Source organism: Thermobia domestica, chromosome 9 (assembly GCF_964235325.1).
Source record: "Thermobia domestica chromosome 9, izTheDome1.hap1.1, whole genome shotgun sequence".
NCBI classification, from domain to species: Eukaryota; Metazoa; Arthropoda; class Insecta; order Zygentoma; family Lepismatidae; genus Thermobia; species Thermobia domestica.
This window is the reverse complement of record NC_137462.1, coordinates 167856821-167877075: the sequence shown is the minus strand read 5'-3', so window position 1 is coordinate 167877075 and position 20255 is coordinate 167856821. Positions and strand designations below refer to the sequence as shown.

General features: G+C 34.6%; 1 protein-coding gene across 2 annotated transcripts in view; it reads right to left on the bottom strand.

The window, feature by feature from the left end:
* The window catches only part of LOC145695190 (leukocyte elastase inhibitor-like), a 135418-nt gene that overhangs the window by 16321 nt on the left and 98842 nt on the right, over positions 1-20255 (bottom strand). For both annotated transcript variants that reach the window (XM_081772159.1, XM_081772161.1), the window contains exons 4-5: positions 10745-10958; positions 5914-6128 (exon numbers count right to left, since the gene is read on the bottom strand). In XM_081772159.1, the coding sequence (XP_081628285.1) occupies positions 5914-6128; positions 10745-10958 (429 nt within the window). The remainder of the gene's footprint in view (positions 1-5913; positions 6129-10744; positions 10959-20255) is intronic.

Below are 20255 nucleotides of genomic sequence, written 5' to 3'. Positions count from 1 at the left end.
TACACTGTATGTGTTAGTATGATTTTTTTCTTTTAAGAATTGTTGAAACTTATAGCTTGGGACGGGTTAGGACATATCTCTCCCTTCTGCTTCAACTGTATAGATACATTAGTCATCCTGAGCTAGATTAACGGCTGAGGCAGGAACTTTTATACATTGTACAGGTTTGTTGTTGCAAAAATCGTAAAAAAGTTCATTTTCAACTCAGTTTTATTTCTGAATTTGGTGGGGGAAAGTTTTACCACGAATAGCTCTATTCTCTGGTGTAAAGTGAGTGATACGTCAGTTGGAACTAAAAGAAAATTAACTGTGGAACAGCATGTTTGTGTAAGGGGAGATAAATATGGGCTTAAACTACGTGCGAACGAAGAACAATGCAACTTGTTGGGCAGTGTGGTACATCAAATCATTGTTTCTCAAAGATTTGGTGAGGCACTTGTGCTAACATTCCATTGAGTAAACTGGACAATATGATTTTTTTTTCAAATGTATAAACTTCTAATTCCTTCCATGATTCAAAATAGTAGTACAAAAGAGTACCGAATCGATCTTAACTATACATATTTATATTTCTGAATTCAAAAGCATATTATGAAGACATTCTTTTACACGTTCAAGTATACTTTTAGAGAATTTTTAAGCACATTTTAGGGACTTTTGCTTTTATATCAGGTTCTCTAACAAGTTGAATCTTCGGAGCACATCAGACCGCATACATCTGTTATGATCCATCAGAAATTGAGAGAACTTGCCTGTGAATTTAAATGCATTCATCGTATAGCTAGGACCTGGTGCCGTCAGACTATCATTTGTTTTGTTCTCTAGAAAACTCCCGAATGGTGTACATATAGTTTCAAAAGGGTTATGTGAAAACCACGTGCCACAATTTCTTGAACAGAAGCCACAGCAGTTCTATAACGACTGGATTACAGTGTTGCCAGAAAAATGGCAGGTCATCGAAAAAGAATGGTGCATATGTGATCACATAATGTTATATTCAAATCATAATAAATGCATTCTCAATTTTGATCTCCAAAGTCTCTTAGACAAGATATATATATTACACTATTTATAGGTATGAAAAGGATAAACTGATATTTGATAGAGCATATAAACAATAGATATCAAATACATTTTTAACATATTAATATAGTGGGCCTTCATTTTAATCTACCAACCTATCAAGTTGCAGTGCATGTTGACTGCCCGATTCATTATCTATTTATTAGAATCAGACAGTGAAACTTATAAAATTGTGTTGTTAGTACGTTAGTTTGTCCGTTACTCCGCACGATAACTCTAACAGAAACCAATATTTAAATTCCGTTTCTTGCAAATGAGTAAAATTGATTTTAATGGTGGTTATTGATATCCCATATATATTGTGGTCCTCTTTACAAATTATTATTATTGTTATTATATGTTAAGAATTTTAGTTGTTGCAGAGTGTGATATCTCAGATTCTGAAACTAACAATTAACTGTTATGGGGTCTATTTGAAAGAAGGATATTACGTTTTTTGACGTAATCGAATTCCAGAAATCGTAACATTTTAAACTAGGATGGTGCTGATTATCTGATGTGCAGTGTGTGGCAAAATGTTCTTTTAGAAAGTATGAACTGATCACTGATATAACCGAAGTATTAAAATAATAATAGAGAATATAAATAATATTTTAAATTATTCTATAATAGAATTTTTGACCTTATGATGATAGAGCAAGATTATTGGCGGAATATTTACAGAAATAAATAGTGGTAAATTTACTTGACGTTATCTTCCTAGAAAACAATCTTTATGAAACTTAAAAAACAAAACAAAAAAGAATAAAAGAAAAACAAATGGTTAGAGTTTTATTGCTTTACTATGAATTGCCCAGGATCTACGATGCTTGTAAGTGCAAAATCTACGGGAAAATCGGATAATACGGTACTCTATTGTCGACGATCAAAACATTTTCCATTATATATTGTAGAATGAAAGTAGATTTCCGTTTACGTTTGATAACAGTCATCGATTAACCTTCCTAAAGCACGGAGTTTTAAAAGAAAATGTAGACTCTCACTTAAAAATTTATTTCTCATACCATAATCCTTTTAGACTAAAGGCGTGAACGTCATTATCTTTAACCCTTTTAGATTTAATATTTTTTATGATAAAAGAAACATTTGTATCAGAGAACCAAAACGCAAATCGTCAGATGAGAAGTTATAAAAATTAATAGTGCAACCTAGTTATACTACTAAGGTACCAAATGTTCTCAACTAGAGCATTAAAAAAAATATATAGAAATAAGAAATAACTCAAAAACAACAACAATTTTGAATGGACATTGGGTCTGAAAGGATTAAAATGAATCCCCTCAATTTAAAATGAATCCAATGAATTAAATGAATGAATTAAAATGAATTAAAATGAATCCAATGTGACCCTCAATTTAATTTTATTGGGAGAGTTTATTTTTTTAATTGATTAATGAAATATTCCGCGCCAGTCTTTAATATAATAGGCTATAGAATGCAATTCTATATAGTTCCTATAGTTCGACGAAGTGAATAAGTCAACGTCGCATTTTGTGACGTAGGAAGTCCTATGGTTTTACTGCCTAGTAGTTGTAGTCTGCTATGAGTTTGCCGAAAGCTCAATAAAGTTCTAATATGTATTTTGCGATTATTTTACGATTTTATATCCTTGAAACATATATGTTCGGAAAATAATAGGGGCGTGAAGTGTAGGAAAATTATAATAAATTAAACAATTTTTTAATTACAGGAGTAGGGTCAAAGTATGGCCTTTGAATAGTAGAGTAGGACCAGAATTTTAAGACACATAAACGTTAAGATAATACTAGTTTCTCTTTAGTAATACGAAATCAAACATTCTTATGATGTAGGCGATGGTATTTTGCATCTTTTGTATCAATTTTAGCATTTACGTAAGTACAACGGCCATATTGTTACAATACACCCTCAATCATTGACAACACCTTAACTAACCTAATCTTCTAACATTTATCTAACAAGTCAGTACAAGGGCCTTATTATTCAGAAAATATCGTAAAGTCGAATTTCGTGCTGGGAAAGAGAAATCAGCGACATTTCAACGTTTTCTTGGCAGAAAACTAAAATGTAGTCCATAATATAGACTAAGCAAATTTTAATCGAACTTTACCAAGAACGGTATTGCGTCCAGCGATTATTTATATTCACTCTCGTGTAAATACCAAAATATGTTTTTTCTTCTCAAAACGTATTAACAAACATTCAAAACAATTTATTTCACTATCCCTTTCTTGGGCAAAGGTTTGAATAAAAGTGTGCCAATGACGGAAAATTAAAAATCACCTATTACATTGAGACGTTTCTTATATTCGCGAGATACAAAGGGGCGGCCGGCCGAATTGTGCCTAGGGGCGGCGCTATAGTTAAGTCCGCCACTGATCATGTTTCGATATTGATCACTAGTTACCGTTACTGGATTGACATCATCTTCCTGTGGGGCTATCTGAAGGGAAAAGTGTATGTGAATACAGCAACTATATATACAAACAATACAGCAACTATATATACAAAGCGGTATTGCATCGCAATTTGCTAACAAAATTACAGGAATGCTATGCATATGATTCATAATTTATTACCATAATTTATTAGGGAAATGAAATGTTTTATGATTAAAACAACAACATATTATTGTTACTCCTTCATGACAGAACAGGTTTCTTCTAATCTCACATAAAGTTCTGTTATAAATGCTTCCTCGAAAACAAACGTTTCTCCGTTAGAAAAAAAAAGTTTTTAACAACATAGACAATCCACTACTGACCATACACCGTACTAAATAACACGTCTCTCAATACGGTTTCGAGATGTTAGGATTAGGATTTGGAATTAGATTTCTGGGCTTTCGGCATCTAAGGCCATTTAGCCCATCATGTATATAAGGAGTGACGTCCCTCGGCGAGCACATTATCCTATAAAATTGTAGGAAGAAAGGGTGGAGGAAGGAAGGAAGCCGTATGGGACCATTTTGTTAGGTACTATCCCAGTATTTGACTGGTGAGAATGAAGGAAACCCAGGAAAAAACCTCACTGAAGATTGCTGCCCTCAAAAAGATGTTACACGTTTGCGACCGAGTGGCTCCACCGGGAATCGAATCCGGGACCACTCACACCAAAGGCGAGAGCGTTAGCGACTACCGGTACGCTGGTATCGAGATGTGAACCCCCTCCCGCTTACTTTTCGGAAATTACGCCACTATTAAACCATAAAATGCTACTATTTTTTTAGATCTATCTTTTCATAGTCGCTTCAAACATTGATCAAGGGATCATATGACACATACACATCTAATTGTTTCATAGAATTAGCTCAATATTATTCTGTTTGCTATTTTGAACTGTTTCTCATTGGAATGGCGGAAGAAAAAATGGTATTAGTTTTAAAACTTAAGAACTACGAAAACAACGAACTGGACCCGAGTAGCATTTAGTTACAATATAAAAATGATATTGAATATATGTGTGATATTAAGTTACTTCAGTTTTTCTCGTAAAAATGTAGGTTCACTTCGTGGAATATGCAATTCCAATTCCTCGTTCTGCGCGATATTATGGATTCAACATTTAATTAGAAACTTCCATGTGATCACAATTGATAACCAGTTACCTTCTTGGACAATGTATAGAATAGCAAAGTTGGTACTTGTTTTCTTAAACTATAGGCCTATTCGTCACAGTGCCGGACTGGCTATGTTGGCTCTTGGCGATCGCCAAGGGCCCGAGACCCGAGGAGCCCCTCAGAGATCACAGGGCGCAGGACTTATAGGCCTTGGTCGATTTTCTCGATCGCAAACGCTTTCTTGAGTCTTCTTACCAAAGGTTGGCTCATCAAGTGAAGAACTGCGTAAAAACTATTAAAGTAACTGAAGTAACTTCACGATTACGTTTGATTGTCTCAGTATTGTTGCAACTTTTTCTGTGCCTATTTTGTACTACATATTTATTCAATACAGAAAATATGATTTTGTCACTTATGTCTTGCAACTGATGTGTTAAGTTTATATATATAGAGTCCTTAACTTGGCCAGTCCTGTACTGATTTGTCATCATCTTTCTCTGCTTCGTAAAATACATACTACTACTAATTAACGATAACAGTAATTTCCTTTGCTGTCAATAATGCAATACAAAACATAAATTGCTGTACAAATTAAATTTGTTTATTGCTTTTCAGGAAGAATTAAAAAAAATAAAAAAAGAAGAAGCTGATGTATAGATCTGGACCTCCACCTGCAGGAAAGATACATGGTAGTTTTCACACAAAGAAAAACATTTTTTTTTTCTTGAAGGCCAATATTTACGAATATAATTATCCAAGGGACAAATTGAACTATTTTTTTCAGTCTCTCGTCATGACAATAACAAATGGCTAGTCCATATTGGTCTAAACGTTACACTTATTGGTAACACGCGAATGGTCTCTTAATTTCTTTTAACAGTTGTACTCCTGATAAAATACATTGGTTTAGTTTGTAATTCTACTGTAACTCGAAAAATACTCTATGTCCTAGGCAATATACGAGTATTTGGCTATTTTCATTAGAATACGATTAGTGGATGTGAAGATAAAAACTATTTGCGAAGTTTTTTTTTTTTTTTTTGGTAACTAATACGACTTACGGATAGAAAGAAGGTATTTTCCATATATAAATGCTAGTACGTAATGTTATGAGTAGACCTGCGAGCAGAAAGCACTTATTACCAGCCGGTGATTCAAATATTTCTGAGCAGTTAATACGTATCCATTAACGTACGAAAATTATTTTTTAAGTGCGTTTCAACCGGACAGTTGTTTTATCGTAATAGATTTTTTAAAGTAAGAAAATAATAAAAAAATATCTATACAATTACCTCATACGGCAATTCCAGAAGTTGAGCTTCAAGATCATTATCTTGAAAATACAGAAATTTATGCTCGGCATGCATCATATCTACCTCACCTGTTTGGTTTTCACCATTATAAAATGGTTCAGGCCGCGTGAGAGATGAGTTAAATTTTACACTCCAATTTCCTTTAAAGTGCATTGCATTAACAAGTACGATCTTTGTACCAGACTCGAATGTTCCTTTATGAGAAACGAAACAAAAGTCAACAATTACATATGCAGAACTTTTAGACTATGCTGTATATGATTCTATCGATAACTAGTATATTCTAAGTTACAGAGAATGAAATATCTATTAAATACAGAATGATATCCGCTTTCGAAATTTAACAAATATGCCTATGAGGACCCTGTTTTACAATATATTATATCAGTGTGACCGGATGAAACTATACCAATAAAAAATATGAATAACTGGAGAGCCAATAGTGATAAAACCTCTGGTTTTGTTTTTCGTAAAGGGGAAAGAATAGAATTTTATATCCAGCACAAAAAATCACTCGATTCACCTTACTACACTTCCACATGTGTCCCTTTTGTTGATCGGCAAACATCAAGGCGGTACTCAGTATCCTTCCAGGTGTTGCGTAACATTAAAGATATCACGGATCCACAAGCATCGACAATCTTTGTTTTAGATCATCCAAATCTTGAACTTTGGTCTGGTACACAAAAGTCTTCACGTATCACCAAAGAAAGAAGTCCAGGAGGTCATGTCGGGGATCCCGAGGGCCAATGAATGAGACCTACCCTTCCAATTCAATTGTTCTGGAAATGATTATCTAGAAATTCTTTCATGCAACGGGAATAATGTGGAGGAGTGCCGTCTTGTTGGAACATGTATCCGTGAGATATAAGAAGTACAACATAATTTTCCAACATTGTCAGGTACGTAGCTCCATAATTGTAGTCTCTTCGAAGAAGAATGGATCTATGACAGAATTTTCAGTCAATGCACGCCGTTTATTTAATTTTTGTCTGTTGCGTTCATGTTCCACAAACTGATATGGATTTTCCTCACTCATGCCTATACACCTTAACTGACGTATGGAAAGTAGCTTCGTCAGGAAAAGCTAGTCTTCTAAGGAAATCATTGTCCTCATCAATATGCGATAGTACTTCAACTGTAAATTTATATATGCAAGGGTTGTGATTAACTGAAATATTTGAACAAGCAGTAGTTTGTAAGCTCTGAAACTCAATCTTTTAGAATAAAAACATACCGAAGATATCTCGCGATCGAGGTCGAGGTGTAAGTCGCGGTCGCTACCTCGATAATGAACAAACACATAGATTCAGATGGGTAAGTGCATGCTGGAGATGTACGCTACATCGCGACCTACAGGTCGACCACGACGGTTAATTAGTAGTCGCGATGATAAACAACCGAGTTTCTTTTACATCGATGTTTAGTGGAATCATCGCTGCAGCTCCCGTTCTCATTGGTTTTCCCTGAAGTGCTGCACGGAATAAAATCTTCATTTGTTTAGAGTTTTGTCTGCAGAGGATTGTGTGTATTTATGCTCGAGAGGTTTTGCTGTACTTTAAATTTGATTGTGAAAGACACATTAATAGAACTAATTAACAATGTTCCACAAATATGGGATAAGAGGCACAAACAATATCATAATAGGCACGTTTTAAATAGAGGATAGAAGAAAATAGCAACTCAAATGGGAATGTCAGATAAGTTACTCATATTTATCTGAGAATTATACTGTAGCTTATAAAGCAGTGGCGGTTACAAGGAGGGAGCATTCAGGCTGACATCCCTAAATTCCGGAATTTCTAAAGAAAAAAGAAGCTGGTGTTAATCATATCTATGCTTAAAAACTTCACGCTCCCACCCCAGACTCCGAGATTAACAAAAAAAGGAATTTCTTCTAAATTCGTTACTGATATAAGGTAAAGAAATATATGTAAGGAGGCAATGTCGAATAATGAAACTGCAGTGACGAAACTTCATTTGGTAAAGTTAATATCCCCTTCACCTCGAATCCTGAAGACTGGGAAATGATTTTTATTTTACTGAGAAATGATTTCTCGCCTGAGTGCTAAAAGAGGACATTTCTTCACAGAAAATTGATAAAAATATTTTAAAAAGTATTTGATTTATTGATAGAGATGAACAAGAGATGAGACTCACATTTCTTTCAAAACAAGAGACGAGACTTTGTCATTTCTCATGTTTCGTCGCGTCCATTCCTATTTATAAACTATTTGATCCTTTCAATTTCAAAATGTGATTGTGAAAGACACATTAATAGATTTCAGGTGATTTTTATGCATTGACGGAATAATTTCACCCACGTCACAGTAATGTTTATCCTCAATCTAAGAACTTACAGCGAGAACGCGACCTCTTTGCTATGTACGCCCTTCATCCATCTAGACCTAGACATGGAGGTAACGACCGCGACTTAAACCTCGACCTCGATCGCGAGGTATCTTTGGTATGTCTTTCAACCTGTTCTTGATCTGCATGGACTTCGCTGAAAGGCTTCCTGAACCGTCTCCACTTCTTATTCACGTTTTATTTATTTATTTATTTATTTTATTTTATTTTTTTTCACTACCTTTTTTCCTCAACACAGACTCACTTTCCAGTAATTGTTTGTGCCATCTAACAATGTATTATCGGTCTGTTGATTCCTGTTCAAATTGTTGTCTACATCTTTTCTGTACGGCTACAGGAGACTTGAATTCTGCAAAACAAAAACAGCACTCCAGTTTCTGACGAACAACAAAGGACACCATTTTGCTCACGATTAATGTGCATGCGTGAAGTCCTGTTGAATTCAATTGTCTGCTAGGTATAAAATTACATTCTTTTCTTTTACCGAAAAATAAAACTGGACGATTCTATCACTACTGGTTCTTGAGTTATTCAAATTTGTTATTGGTATATTTTCATCCGGACACATTGTATATACATATTAGTGAAATACTAGTGTAGAGACAGATAGGAAGCAAAAGTTTTACAATTGTAAGTATCACAACATTACAATCATACCTGTTAAGTTAGAAGAAATAACACTCATGTTTACAAAGCGCTTTTACTTTTGTCCTGTATTTCATAACGTAGGATATTAGAATTTGCCATAAAGAAAAAAAAACTAATTTACTGAGACCCCTTTAACGTTGATAGCAATATTTGCCTATGAGAAAAAAGTTGAGGGTGTCTCGTTTCGAAAATTCTGTCTTAGACAACCTTTGTGCACAGATCAAACAAAATGGTTATTTTTCCGAGGCGACATATTCTAAATTGCAGTTAGACATTATTTATGTTTTAAGACACACATACACAGCTGATATCGGGTAACTTTCCAATGCAAATAGTGATTAGTATTTACTGTAAGTGCGATCGTTTGTCCGATTTACGTATGGGTAACACGTGGATTTGTGCTCTAAATTAAATTGTAGATGCATTTTAAATATACATTCGCTTATTATTAAGAGGCACTAAGCTTCAAACAAATTACACTTGTTTATGATACTCACTTTCAGACAGAGAAGAACACAAGGGAAGATTATAACGGAACATATCGTAGAAGTTAAAGGTGGATAAAATGAGATCTTAGCAACAACTAAAAGTTTGATTAAAAAGTGCATAGAGAAGGTCAACACTTTTAATTAACAATATACTATGTGCGGGAGAGAAGGGCACTAAATATCATGGTCGTTATTTAGAGAGAGTGAAAATAAAGTGGATTTTAAGAAATTGTATACTAATATATTAATAAAAAAACGCGATAATATGTCGGTGAAACTCTTGCGCCTCCACCCCCTTGATAAAATCTGAAACACGGCAGAATTATAGCAGAAGTTTAAAGCAGTTATTGTTCTTGTTTCTCGCTAGGAGAATTCATGGAGAGGTTCTGGAGGATAAGCACGTCCCTATTTTAGATTATAGAACTTTTGAAAATCCAGTATTTATTTGCAGGAAAAGAGGCAAATTTGAATATTTTTTGCACTTCGCTTTGTCAAAAACAGTTTATCCATAATGAGACATTTTCATAAGATGCAATCAATTGTACATCGAAAATGAGAAATTTAAATTTGTGAAATGCTGGGTGCGGCTAAAAGATCTGATTTTTTAAAATTTATAATAACGCACTCATTACACAATGTTTATACATTTTTATTTTATTCCATTTAACAGGCATTACAAAATCTTCGAAACGAAATCTTAAGTTCTGAAAATGACGTCTTCAAGTCTCTTGTCGAAGCTGTCAAAAACACGCTCCAACATTTGATTTGCTATCACAGCGATTTTCTGGGGTATGGTCCCTTTTAGATCATCCAAGGGGCTCATAAAGCCATGCTCCTTCCCTCCACTACGCTTACCCGCATTGCTACGCACCAACGAAAAACAGCAGACTATTTTGCTGCATGACAAGAAACGGATTCCTCGCGTATCTCAATATGTTGAATTAATAAACATGTATCTGTACAAATGTTCTCTGTACTCGAGTTTAGAGAAATTCAATATAAAAGACGCAGAAAAAAATCCTTTAGATTACATGAAAATCGGTATTTGGTGTTTTCATTTAAAATAATTAAAAAAGTGTTTGTGTGTTTATTGATATTTGACGTAGAATAGAATAAAAAAGAGGTGTAGTAATTCACTAACATGCCTACCTGAAGTGCACAAACCAATGTCGCCTAATAAATTCATGCGATAATTGGAGTTCAGAGAAATTCTGTATGAACAACTAGAAGGAGGAATGCAAAACCTTGCCCGCAGAAACTCATGGGGCATTTGCTAATCCTACACTATAAGTTTAAACACTTACCTGCCGGGATTAAATTTTTGATAGTATTGTTTGTTTTGTCTTCCACCCATGAATTAATCTTCTTCCTTGTCTCTTCTTCTCCATCGGAGAACTTCATATTCTGAGGCTCTGCTCCAAATGTCTTTTGTGCAAGGGCTTTGAACTCTTCACGTAACGTAAAACTTTCTTCTACGTACAAATTGTTGGCAATTTGAAGTGAAATTCCTCCCAGTTCCTGAAATTATTTGACATTAACTAAACATTTATTTATTTATTTATTTATTTCCAGAATATGGAACCTAGTTTTGAACAGGGAAGAATTTGATTGGAAAAACACCTGTAATCTAGATATAGGCCTATATAATCCATTGACTAAATCAATGATTCACTCATTAACTGATCTCAGAAGCTATTAGGCATAGAATCTGGAAATTTCGTACAAGCATTCCCCTTCGACTCCAGGCTGTAGATAAAACGATGTAAAGGGTAATGGGGTATGATTTTTTTTTTTTTTTTTTTTTTTACTGTTTCACAGATCCCCAAAACTATTAAACATATAATCTTGAAATTTTGTATAATTATTCTTTTTGGACTCTAGGCTGTAGATAAGTCGGAGCTTTTTAAAATGCGGCCTTTAAGCAAAGGAGAAGAGGAATTCGATTTTTTTTTACTGTTCGCCAGACTTACGAAACTATCACGCGAAGAATCTGCAAAAATGTTCTTTTTGTACTATAAACTATAGATAAGCAGGAAATTTTTCGAAATGTGTCCCCCTAAGGTTGAAATAAGGATATTTGAATGATTTTCCCTATTCACCAGAACTCCGTAACTTTTAGGCATATAACTTTTAAACTCTCCTTGCCCTTTTAGTTGAAGATTATAAGATATTTTCTGAAATCCAGTCCCTAAGGGGAATAATGAGTTTAATAACATTTTTCCCTTCACTAGATCTTCAGAACTATTAGGTGTACAGTCTTGGCACTTTATATAAATGTTCTCCTTGCACTCTAAACTATAGATAAAACTTTTTTAAAGTACAGCTCCTAAGTAGTGTTGCTTACAAGACAAAACGAATCAAGAAATAAGGTTCTCTCGTCTCATTTTGCAAATTATTCTCGAATTCTAGTCTCATCTGGATCCTCGGAGATTTCTTGCTCGTCTCCCCTAAACTCTCGGGATCTCTTTTCCCTTCTCGTTTCCTTAACTTATGTATAAAATTTATACCTTGATTCTCTTCTTATTTCATCTAGAAGGTATCAGAAACATTCCGCATCACGAGAAGTCCACGAAGGATATAACGAACACTTAAACCATATTTATTATTGAAATATATTGTGTACTAAGGACGTGCGTATCTTTAAACATTTATAAATTCTCTTCATTCTGTTCGTACATCACTTTATCATTTTATAGTTTTTTAACTATGAATCATGTAACGCTAAAACATTGTTTTACATGTAAAACTTTAATGAGCTTGTATTGGCCACGAGGCTCCAAAAATTCTTCTCTCGTCTCGTCTCGAAACATAACGACTCGAAAACGAAACGAGAATTATGTTTCTCGCCCTGTCTCATAATTCAAATTTCATAATGCATTTCATTCCTTGTCCCGTGAGGAGGCACGGTGACTCAGCACTTACCTCTGGCGCGTATGGTCCCTGGTTCGATCCTAAGTTTTGATGGACAGTAGCGTACTCGTAGGTTTTCTCCGAGTACTCCCATTTCTTCCCCCATTCCAATTCCACTAGTTCTTCCATTATCATTCACTTGCCTTAATCGTTCGTTTACCTTAGCCTAAGTCCCTATTCATATTTATCCACTGCAGTGGCGCAACTCGGTGGAGCAACTGCTTGTGAAGCATTGCTTTAAATTGCTGCCTTCGTTTGCTTCCACTGCAGTTGCTTCCACTAAAACGGTTGCCGCCACCGACCGCTCTCGCGCAACTGTCTCGAGCAACTCTCAGTGTCTTCCACTCGAGGAAAAGCATTGCTTTAAATTGTAGCCTTCGTACGGGGACACTGAAGTGGCGGTCACCGCACAAGGTTGCCAGTGTATCTCGATGCCAATATATGTATATGTTGTTAAAAAAAAAAAAAGGGGGAAGAAAGAAAAGAAGAAAAGGCGCTGATTAGACGAAACATGCACACTTGATCTTTCCGTGCCTGCCCTAGTCGCGGGTTTACTACCCCTCGCCGATGGGGGAAATTTTTAACACAATAGAAAATAATAATGAAAAACTTATTTTATGCATACCTTTATTTCGTTTTAGTAGAAATTTTAATGAATTTTCATTTTACATATGTTGTGAAGAAAGACTTTAATTACTATAAATTCACGATCTTTTCTTGTTGTTTGAAATAGTTACAGAGAATGATGAGTTTTACGATATGCGTTGGCGCAATAATGAAATAAATTCGTTTTGAATTTTCGCCCGTAATAATTTGAATATTCCAACACTAAGAATTTCATTAAAGGAAATAAAATAATCGGATTGCAAGAGCGCCCATCAGGAGGGGCAAGGTGGGGCGATCGCCCCCCCCCCCCTAGAGGAAATTGTACTTCAGAATATCGAAAATCCAATAGAATGTTTACATTAGTTACAGCAAAATTTGAAACTATTTTTGAAACGTCGCTTATACTGCCCCCCTTGTAAACCACATGGGCGCCCTTGTCGGCTTGTTGAACGTTATCTAGATTTATATTGTGACAAGGTGTTGAGGAGCTCATGCACAGAGGGTTGCGAGCGAAGTGCAGTACACCATAATTACCCGCCTCTTCGCTACTGTCTACTGCAAGTAGAACGTTAAAATTCTATTTAGCTTCGACGACCAATGATTAACGCCAATATACTTCCTAAATCAATTATTATTTGGAAACTGTTTGACTTCTATTATTATTATTATTATTATTATTATTATTATTATTATTATTATTATTATTATTATTATTATTATTATTATTATTATATTTTTGCACCTTTCTTCGTCTTGCTAATTAAATTTTTATTCAAAGTGCTCCCCTCAAAACGTTGCGCCCCGGGCCTAGTAGTAAATCCAACTCTGCCTAGTCGTTTATTATGTTTTGTTCTTTGGGTATCAGTCATTCATCACCAGATTAGCAGCCACCCCTTATGCCAAATGAATCATTTCCGGATACGTTTATAACTATTATTATTATCACATAACGGGACTTATAATATTGTATTCTTAGTCCGTCCGTCCGTTACTCCTACGATAACTCTTGGACAAATGCCAAATTGTTATATTCTGTTTTTGCAATAGATATGTGGAGCGATTATGGTATCTCGTCCGATTTCGTTAATGGAGACGATTAATCAACCGGACGTGGTAAAAAATCAACCATTTCCGGTTTTAACGTTGCCATTATAGAGCGAAAGCCATAATAGATAGCGAGAAGGGGTTTTTCTCAAATCAATTAAGTGTTCCAAGAATATCTTCCATGTCCATCCTTAATACTGTATTAAAACCGGAAGTGGTAGAAATCCAGTACGACTTCCGGTTTCAATATTAATCTATATAAAGAAAACCGATAAGAGAACAAGTTCGATTTCCTTGGAATCGACTTAGCGTTCTAAAAATAGTTCGCATTTTCTCTTTTAACACTTTATTCAAATCGGTAGTGGCAGAAATCAACCATTTCCTATTTCAGTGTTGATCGCCATAGAATAAAAATGATAATAGATAGCGAAAAGTGTTTTTGTAATCAATTTAGCATTTCAAATATATGTACTATCTCCTCTCTTAACCCTCTATTTAAACCGGAAATGGCATAAATCAACTACTTCCGGTTTAAACGTTGATTACTATAAGGTAAAAACAGTAATAGGTAGGGAGAAGCGGTTTTCTGTAATCAATTGTGTCCCAAGAATAATATTCCATCTCGACTCTAATCTGTTTACTAAAACCAAACCTGGTACACATGTACCATTTTTGGTTTCCAGACTAATTTGAAAAAAATATTGGCACGCTCCAATTTATTGTCTTTACAGAATTATGTATTATTATTATTAATATTATTATTATTATTATTATTATTATTATTATTATTAATATTATTATTATTATTATTATTAAATCATTAAGGAAAGAAGTAAAGGACGGAAATATGTTGTTGACAAATCCAAATATATATTTATGGGATTCTTTGTGGCTAAATGCTTAGAACTTGTACCCTTGCAGGAGTCGGGTTTGATTTCCGGTGGCAGGTACTGTGGTTTGTAGATCTACGTCACATGTAGCCTAGTAGCGTACGTGTTGAAATGAAGTTGAACTCTAAGTAATAAAAATGAAAAATGAAATGAAATTTTTAAGTTTTACGTCCCACGGATATGCCGGTTAGGCTAAAGGAGACGGTGATGATGAGAAATGAATGAAATGATGGAATGAAGAAAGTGGGAGGAAACGGGAAACTCCGAGAAAACCCACGAGCACGGTGTTTGTCCACCACAAAGTCCACACGCCGCGACCTGGGATCGAACTAGGGACCACAAGCACCGGAGTAAGTAATAAAAATATATAAACAAAAAATATAGATAAGTGGAAGAGTATTACCTGCGTCTAACAAAAGAATATAAATTGAGAAATTAATTACAAAGTTTATGTTGACTTTGGAGCTGCAACACCTCAAAAAAAAAAAAAAAAAAAAGTATGGAAATAATATGCATATGTATATAGTCCTAATGACAGGATTGCTCTCATGCAAATCCTCCTCTAAGGCAAATCTCTTAGCAGAAAGAGAGCCGTCCTGTGAATTCTCAAGAACCTCATTCAAGCTAGTTCAGGCCAACTGTCATCCGGGGAATCTAAAATATTCCCCTTCATGTCAGCATCTTCAAAACCCAGGGAACTCACTCAATGAAAAGGATTTAGTTCTAAATATCTAAAAATTTTCGACATACGGAAGTAGTTAAAGAACTTCATTTTGTCTGCACAGAGATCACGATACAAAGTATGATACAGGCCAGTTTGCAATCTCGTTGATAGCATAGGATGCACGGACATTCGTTTTTTTCCCTCTACGTTTCTTCTTTTTGAGCAGCAAAATAAGAAGTGCTTGCTTACTATTAACAGCTATTTCTCAAAGTGGAATAACTTTAGACAGTGGAAATGCTTCTACGAACTATATGAACCGGATAGTCGCCGAATGGACACTGAAATCTCGAACCATAAATAGCTATATGTGCGCTTCTGCGTGTTCCATGTATTTCTATGTGTCCTGGCAACACCATTCATAACATGGGCAATAAAAGGGGTGGGGAAACAGAAAATAACAAGAAGTCTTGGTACCTGCTGTCAGTTGCTCGTCTTTTCATAAGCAGTGGCGCAACTCAGTGTTTCCACTCAGTGGATGCGAATGAAGGGGACCTAAAGGTCATAATCATTTGACATTCAACTGAAATATTTCATTTTCAGTTTTCTTCGTATCGTCGGCAACATTATTCCTAAAAGGGATAAGGAACTGTCAATGATTTCTTCTGTTCCTAAAATCTCCCAAACTGTTAGATATAAACACTTTAAATGGAATTTTATCAGATCTTTGGAACTTTGGGGCACAGGAACATGAAATTTTGTACAAATCTTTCCTTTGAACCTTAGGCCGAGAGTGAAATAAGTATTACGAAATTAGATTCCTACGGGAAAGAAGTGGCTCTTATACCTTTTCTTCAACTTCTTCCTTATCTTTGGAATAGTGCTGTTAGTTACTCGAATAGTTATTGAAATATTAGTTATTCGAATATTTTTCTTCTGTAGTTCAAATATTCTAATATCACATATTCGTTTCCAATATTCGTTATCCGAACAATTGTTCAAATAATTATTAGTTATCCGAACAATTGTTTGAATAATTATTTATTACCCGAACAATTGTTTGAATAATTATTTGTTATCCGAACAATTGTTTGAATAATTATTCGTTATCCGAACAATTGTTCAAATAATTATTAGTTATCCGAACAATTGTTTGAATAATTATTAGTTATCCGAACAATTGTTTGAGTAATTATTTATTATCCGAACAATTCTTTGAATAATTATTTGTTATCCGAACAATTCTTTGAATAATTATTCGTTATCCGAACAATTCTTTGAATAATTATTAGCTATCCGAACAATTGTTTGAATAATTATTTATTATCCGAACAATTGTTTGAATAATTATTTGTTATGCGAAGAATTGTTTGAATAATTATTCGTTATTTGAACAACTGTTTGAATAATTATTTGTTATCCGAACAATTGTTTGAATAATTATTCGTTATCCGAACAATTCTTTGAATAATTATTTGTTATCCGAACAATTGTTTGAATAATTATTCGTTATCCGAACAATTGTTTGAATAATTATTTGTAATCCGAACAATTGTTTGAATAATTATTTGTAATCCGAACAAGTGTTTCAATAATTATTAGTAATCCGACCAATTGTTTGAATAATTATTGAATAAAAATGTGTTCAAGTAATTTTAAGATTTATTTTCTACAGGCTGTTTCAAATGAATATCAGGATTTTAAAGCTTTCTGGTATTTATTAAATTTAACGTACAAATGTAAATAATACATGTAATTGTTTGAAAGAACTGAGAAAGAACAACTCAAACAGTTTTTCCTACAAGTGTTCAATGTGAGCACCATTCGTCACACTGCACAAATCGAGTTGATAGCCGAGTTCGTACCAAACCTTGATCAGAGTGTCTGGAATAACTGTTTCAATCCTGTTTTTTCAAGTTGTGTAGATTAGTTGGTAGCGGAGGCAAATACACATGATTCTTTATAAGCCTCCAAAGGTAAAAATTGCAATGCTTCAGATTTGGTGAACGTCGATGCCATGCGAAACAAGCTAGCACTAAACACTAGTCTATACTAGACAAACAAAACTAACGCTTTCTAATGGAAGACAGAGGAAACAGAGCATGCGCATACGCATAGGGGTACCAACACAATTGTTTGAGTTTCTTTTTCATGTGATGTCTCATTTATAACTGTAAGCTAAATGTACTAAATACTACTACGCCTCAAAACCCCGATGTTCATTTTGAAACACCCTGTAGTCCAGAAGCTTTAACGTCATTGGCTTCCCGCACTTGAAGCTGCTCGTCACTGGGGATATGTATGGTAAGCGGGTAGCCAATCACCACCCACCGTCTACTCAGCGAGCCACGAGTAACCATGCTGGCCACTCCCCATAAACGTCACTACAACTTTTCGCGGGAAGCCAACGACGTTATACCTTCCGTAGTATATAATTTTCATACATTTTGTCTGATTTTGACTACAGTCTTCCTGATCCTTCAAATGTATCACAATTTCGATTTTATTTCACTTACTTTTTTTCTACTTAAATTTTGACATTACAAGTTTTGTGCTTTTTATATACAGGAAATATGGTGTCTAACACAAGCTCGTTTAATACCACTGATAGCTATAATAGGAATGGGAATAGTAAAATATATCGAGTTTAAGTTCAACGCCTAATATTTCCCGTTCTTCGTCTGATAGTTCCAATTCGTCCTCTAGTGGGTCTACCTCTGAAGACTGTGACGACTTGACGATAGAACATACGTACTCATTGGTGATGCTGAGAGTGACAGTGAATGCGGAGAAAAGCAGAAGAATTTCAGTTTCTCATACATTTTCGAGTAGTGCTGCATCCACATCTCGGCAAGTCCACGAAGAAAAGTGTTAAGCTTAAAAGGAATGAAGGCAAGTGGAAAAGAAATGTATTGAAGGGGGCAAGTTCATTCATTACTATGGTTTAAACATTTCAATGATAACGTTAATTTTAATAAGTCTTGCAAAATTTCTCAATACTTCCTGTAACAATAATTATTAAAAATTCTTTTTTGGAAATGCTGACCTGTCATTACTTTAGCATTGGGCTATACTTCAAAATTGACTCAATCCGAAAAAAGTCCAGATAATAAACTAGTTGGTTTTAAAACAACAACATGGTTCTTCTTTAAAGTGACATTTTACTACAAGAATGGCATAAGTTCGAATGCATATATTTTTTTACCGGCTTTTAAGATAAGAATACCTCCACAGCAAAGATTAAATATCTTTTATCTAATAAAGATAATATATCTATGAAAATGTGATGATAGTACAGTTTCTTTAAATCAATTACTGTTGAAGTTATAACATGTCGAAACCTTTAAACTCGTCTCCTGAAAAGTTGCTATTTTTGAGTTGTGTCACTGTTGCAGCAAATGAGAGATATTCTCAAACTCAACAGAATTTCCTCTATTGATGAACTCGACTGAAATACCCTGTCTCGCTATCTACTGCAAGAAACAAATTTCAAAAAATTCGCTTTCGTTCAAGAGTTAATGTGTGAAGTAACGAAGTGGAAAAGTAACTTCTATATTTTTAAACTGTACGGAGTTGCCTCTATTAACGAACTCGATATAGGTAATTGCTCCAGCTATCTACTACAAAAAAAGAGAATTGAAAACTTCGCTTTCGTTTGAGGGTTCTCATATGGACTAACAGGGATGAAAATGACTCCCATATTCATAATCCACAAGATTGATGCCATTAATAAACTCGATAGATATATTTGATCTAGCTATCTATTTCTAAGCACAAAAGTCAAAAATTATGTTTCGTTCAAGAAGAATCGTGTGGAATAATCTAAAAGCACAATCTTATAAGTTTCATTTGCATGATCCTAATAGTAGAGGGCTTAGGAGGACTTTCCGGCGGTAGTCTCATTATGACTTTTTCCGTCGGATGTGAAGAATTGAAATATCACATTAAAAAAAAAAAAAAAAAAAGCTATCCTAAACCGTTTTTCCATTAGAAAAGTGCGAGGAATCCTTTGTTCATTGAGTCCTAGGCCGTGAGTAGGACAGTTTTACGAAATGTGAACCTAAGGACTTGGACTGTTTTTTCCCTGATTAGTAGGTAATTGAAGTTTTCTTAAGATGTTTTCCTCAGGCTCAAGACCATGGGTAAAATAGAAATGTCTGAAAATCACGATCTAAAAGGGTGTAAAGGGGAAGAAAACCTAAGAAGTTCAAATTTTCTAAGACAGAGTTTTGGATAATTCTATTCCGAGGTGTTTATTCAAGGTTTGTTGAAGTAAACATAGGTTTATTGAAGTATTTTACATTATTTTCACGAATTTATTTTGAAAGTTCAGCAAACATTTATGAAATTTTATATATATTTTTGGAAAATTCAGTTTAAAGAATATAAATTTTGAGAAACAATTTCCACAAAACGAGGAAAATCTTCTGATTTCCGGTGCACGAAAACGTATTAAGTTGAATAGAAATATGCCGAATGGTTTGTGTGGATTTGCGTGAATTCAGACGCAAGAAAATGTTTTGACTCGGTCTTGACGTTGTGAAATGTTGTTTATAAGCATTTTAGAGATGACTTGTGAACGAAATGAGTTGAGTTGATATCGAGTTCAACGTCCCGTTCAACACCGAGGCTACATGAAACTTTGAACTACTGATTAACGTGGAATCCGAACCACATAAGCTCCCGCCGGGAATCGAACTCGGA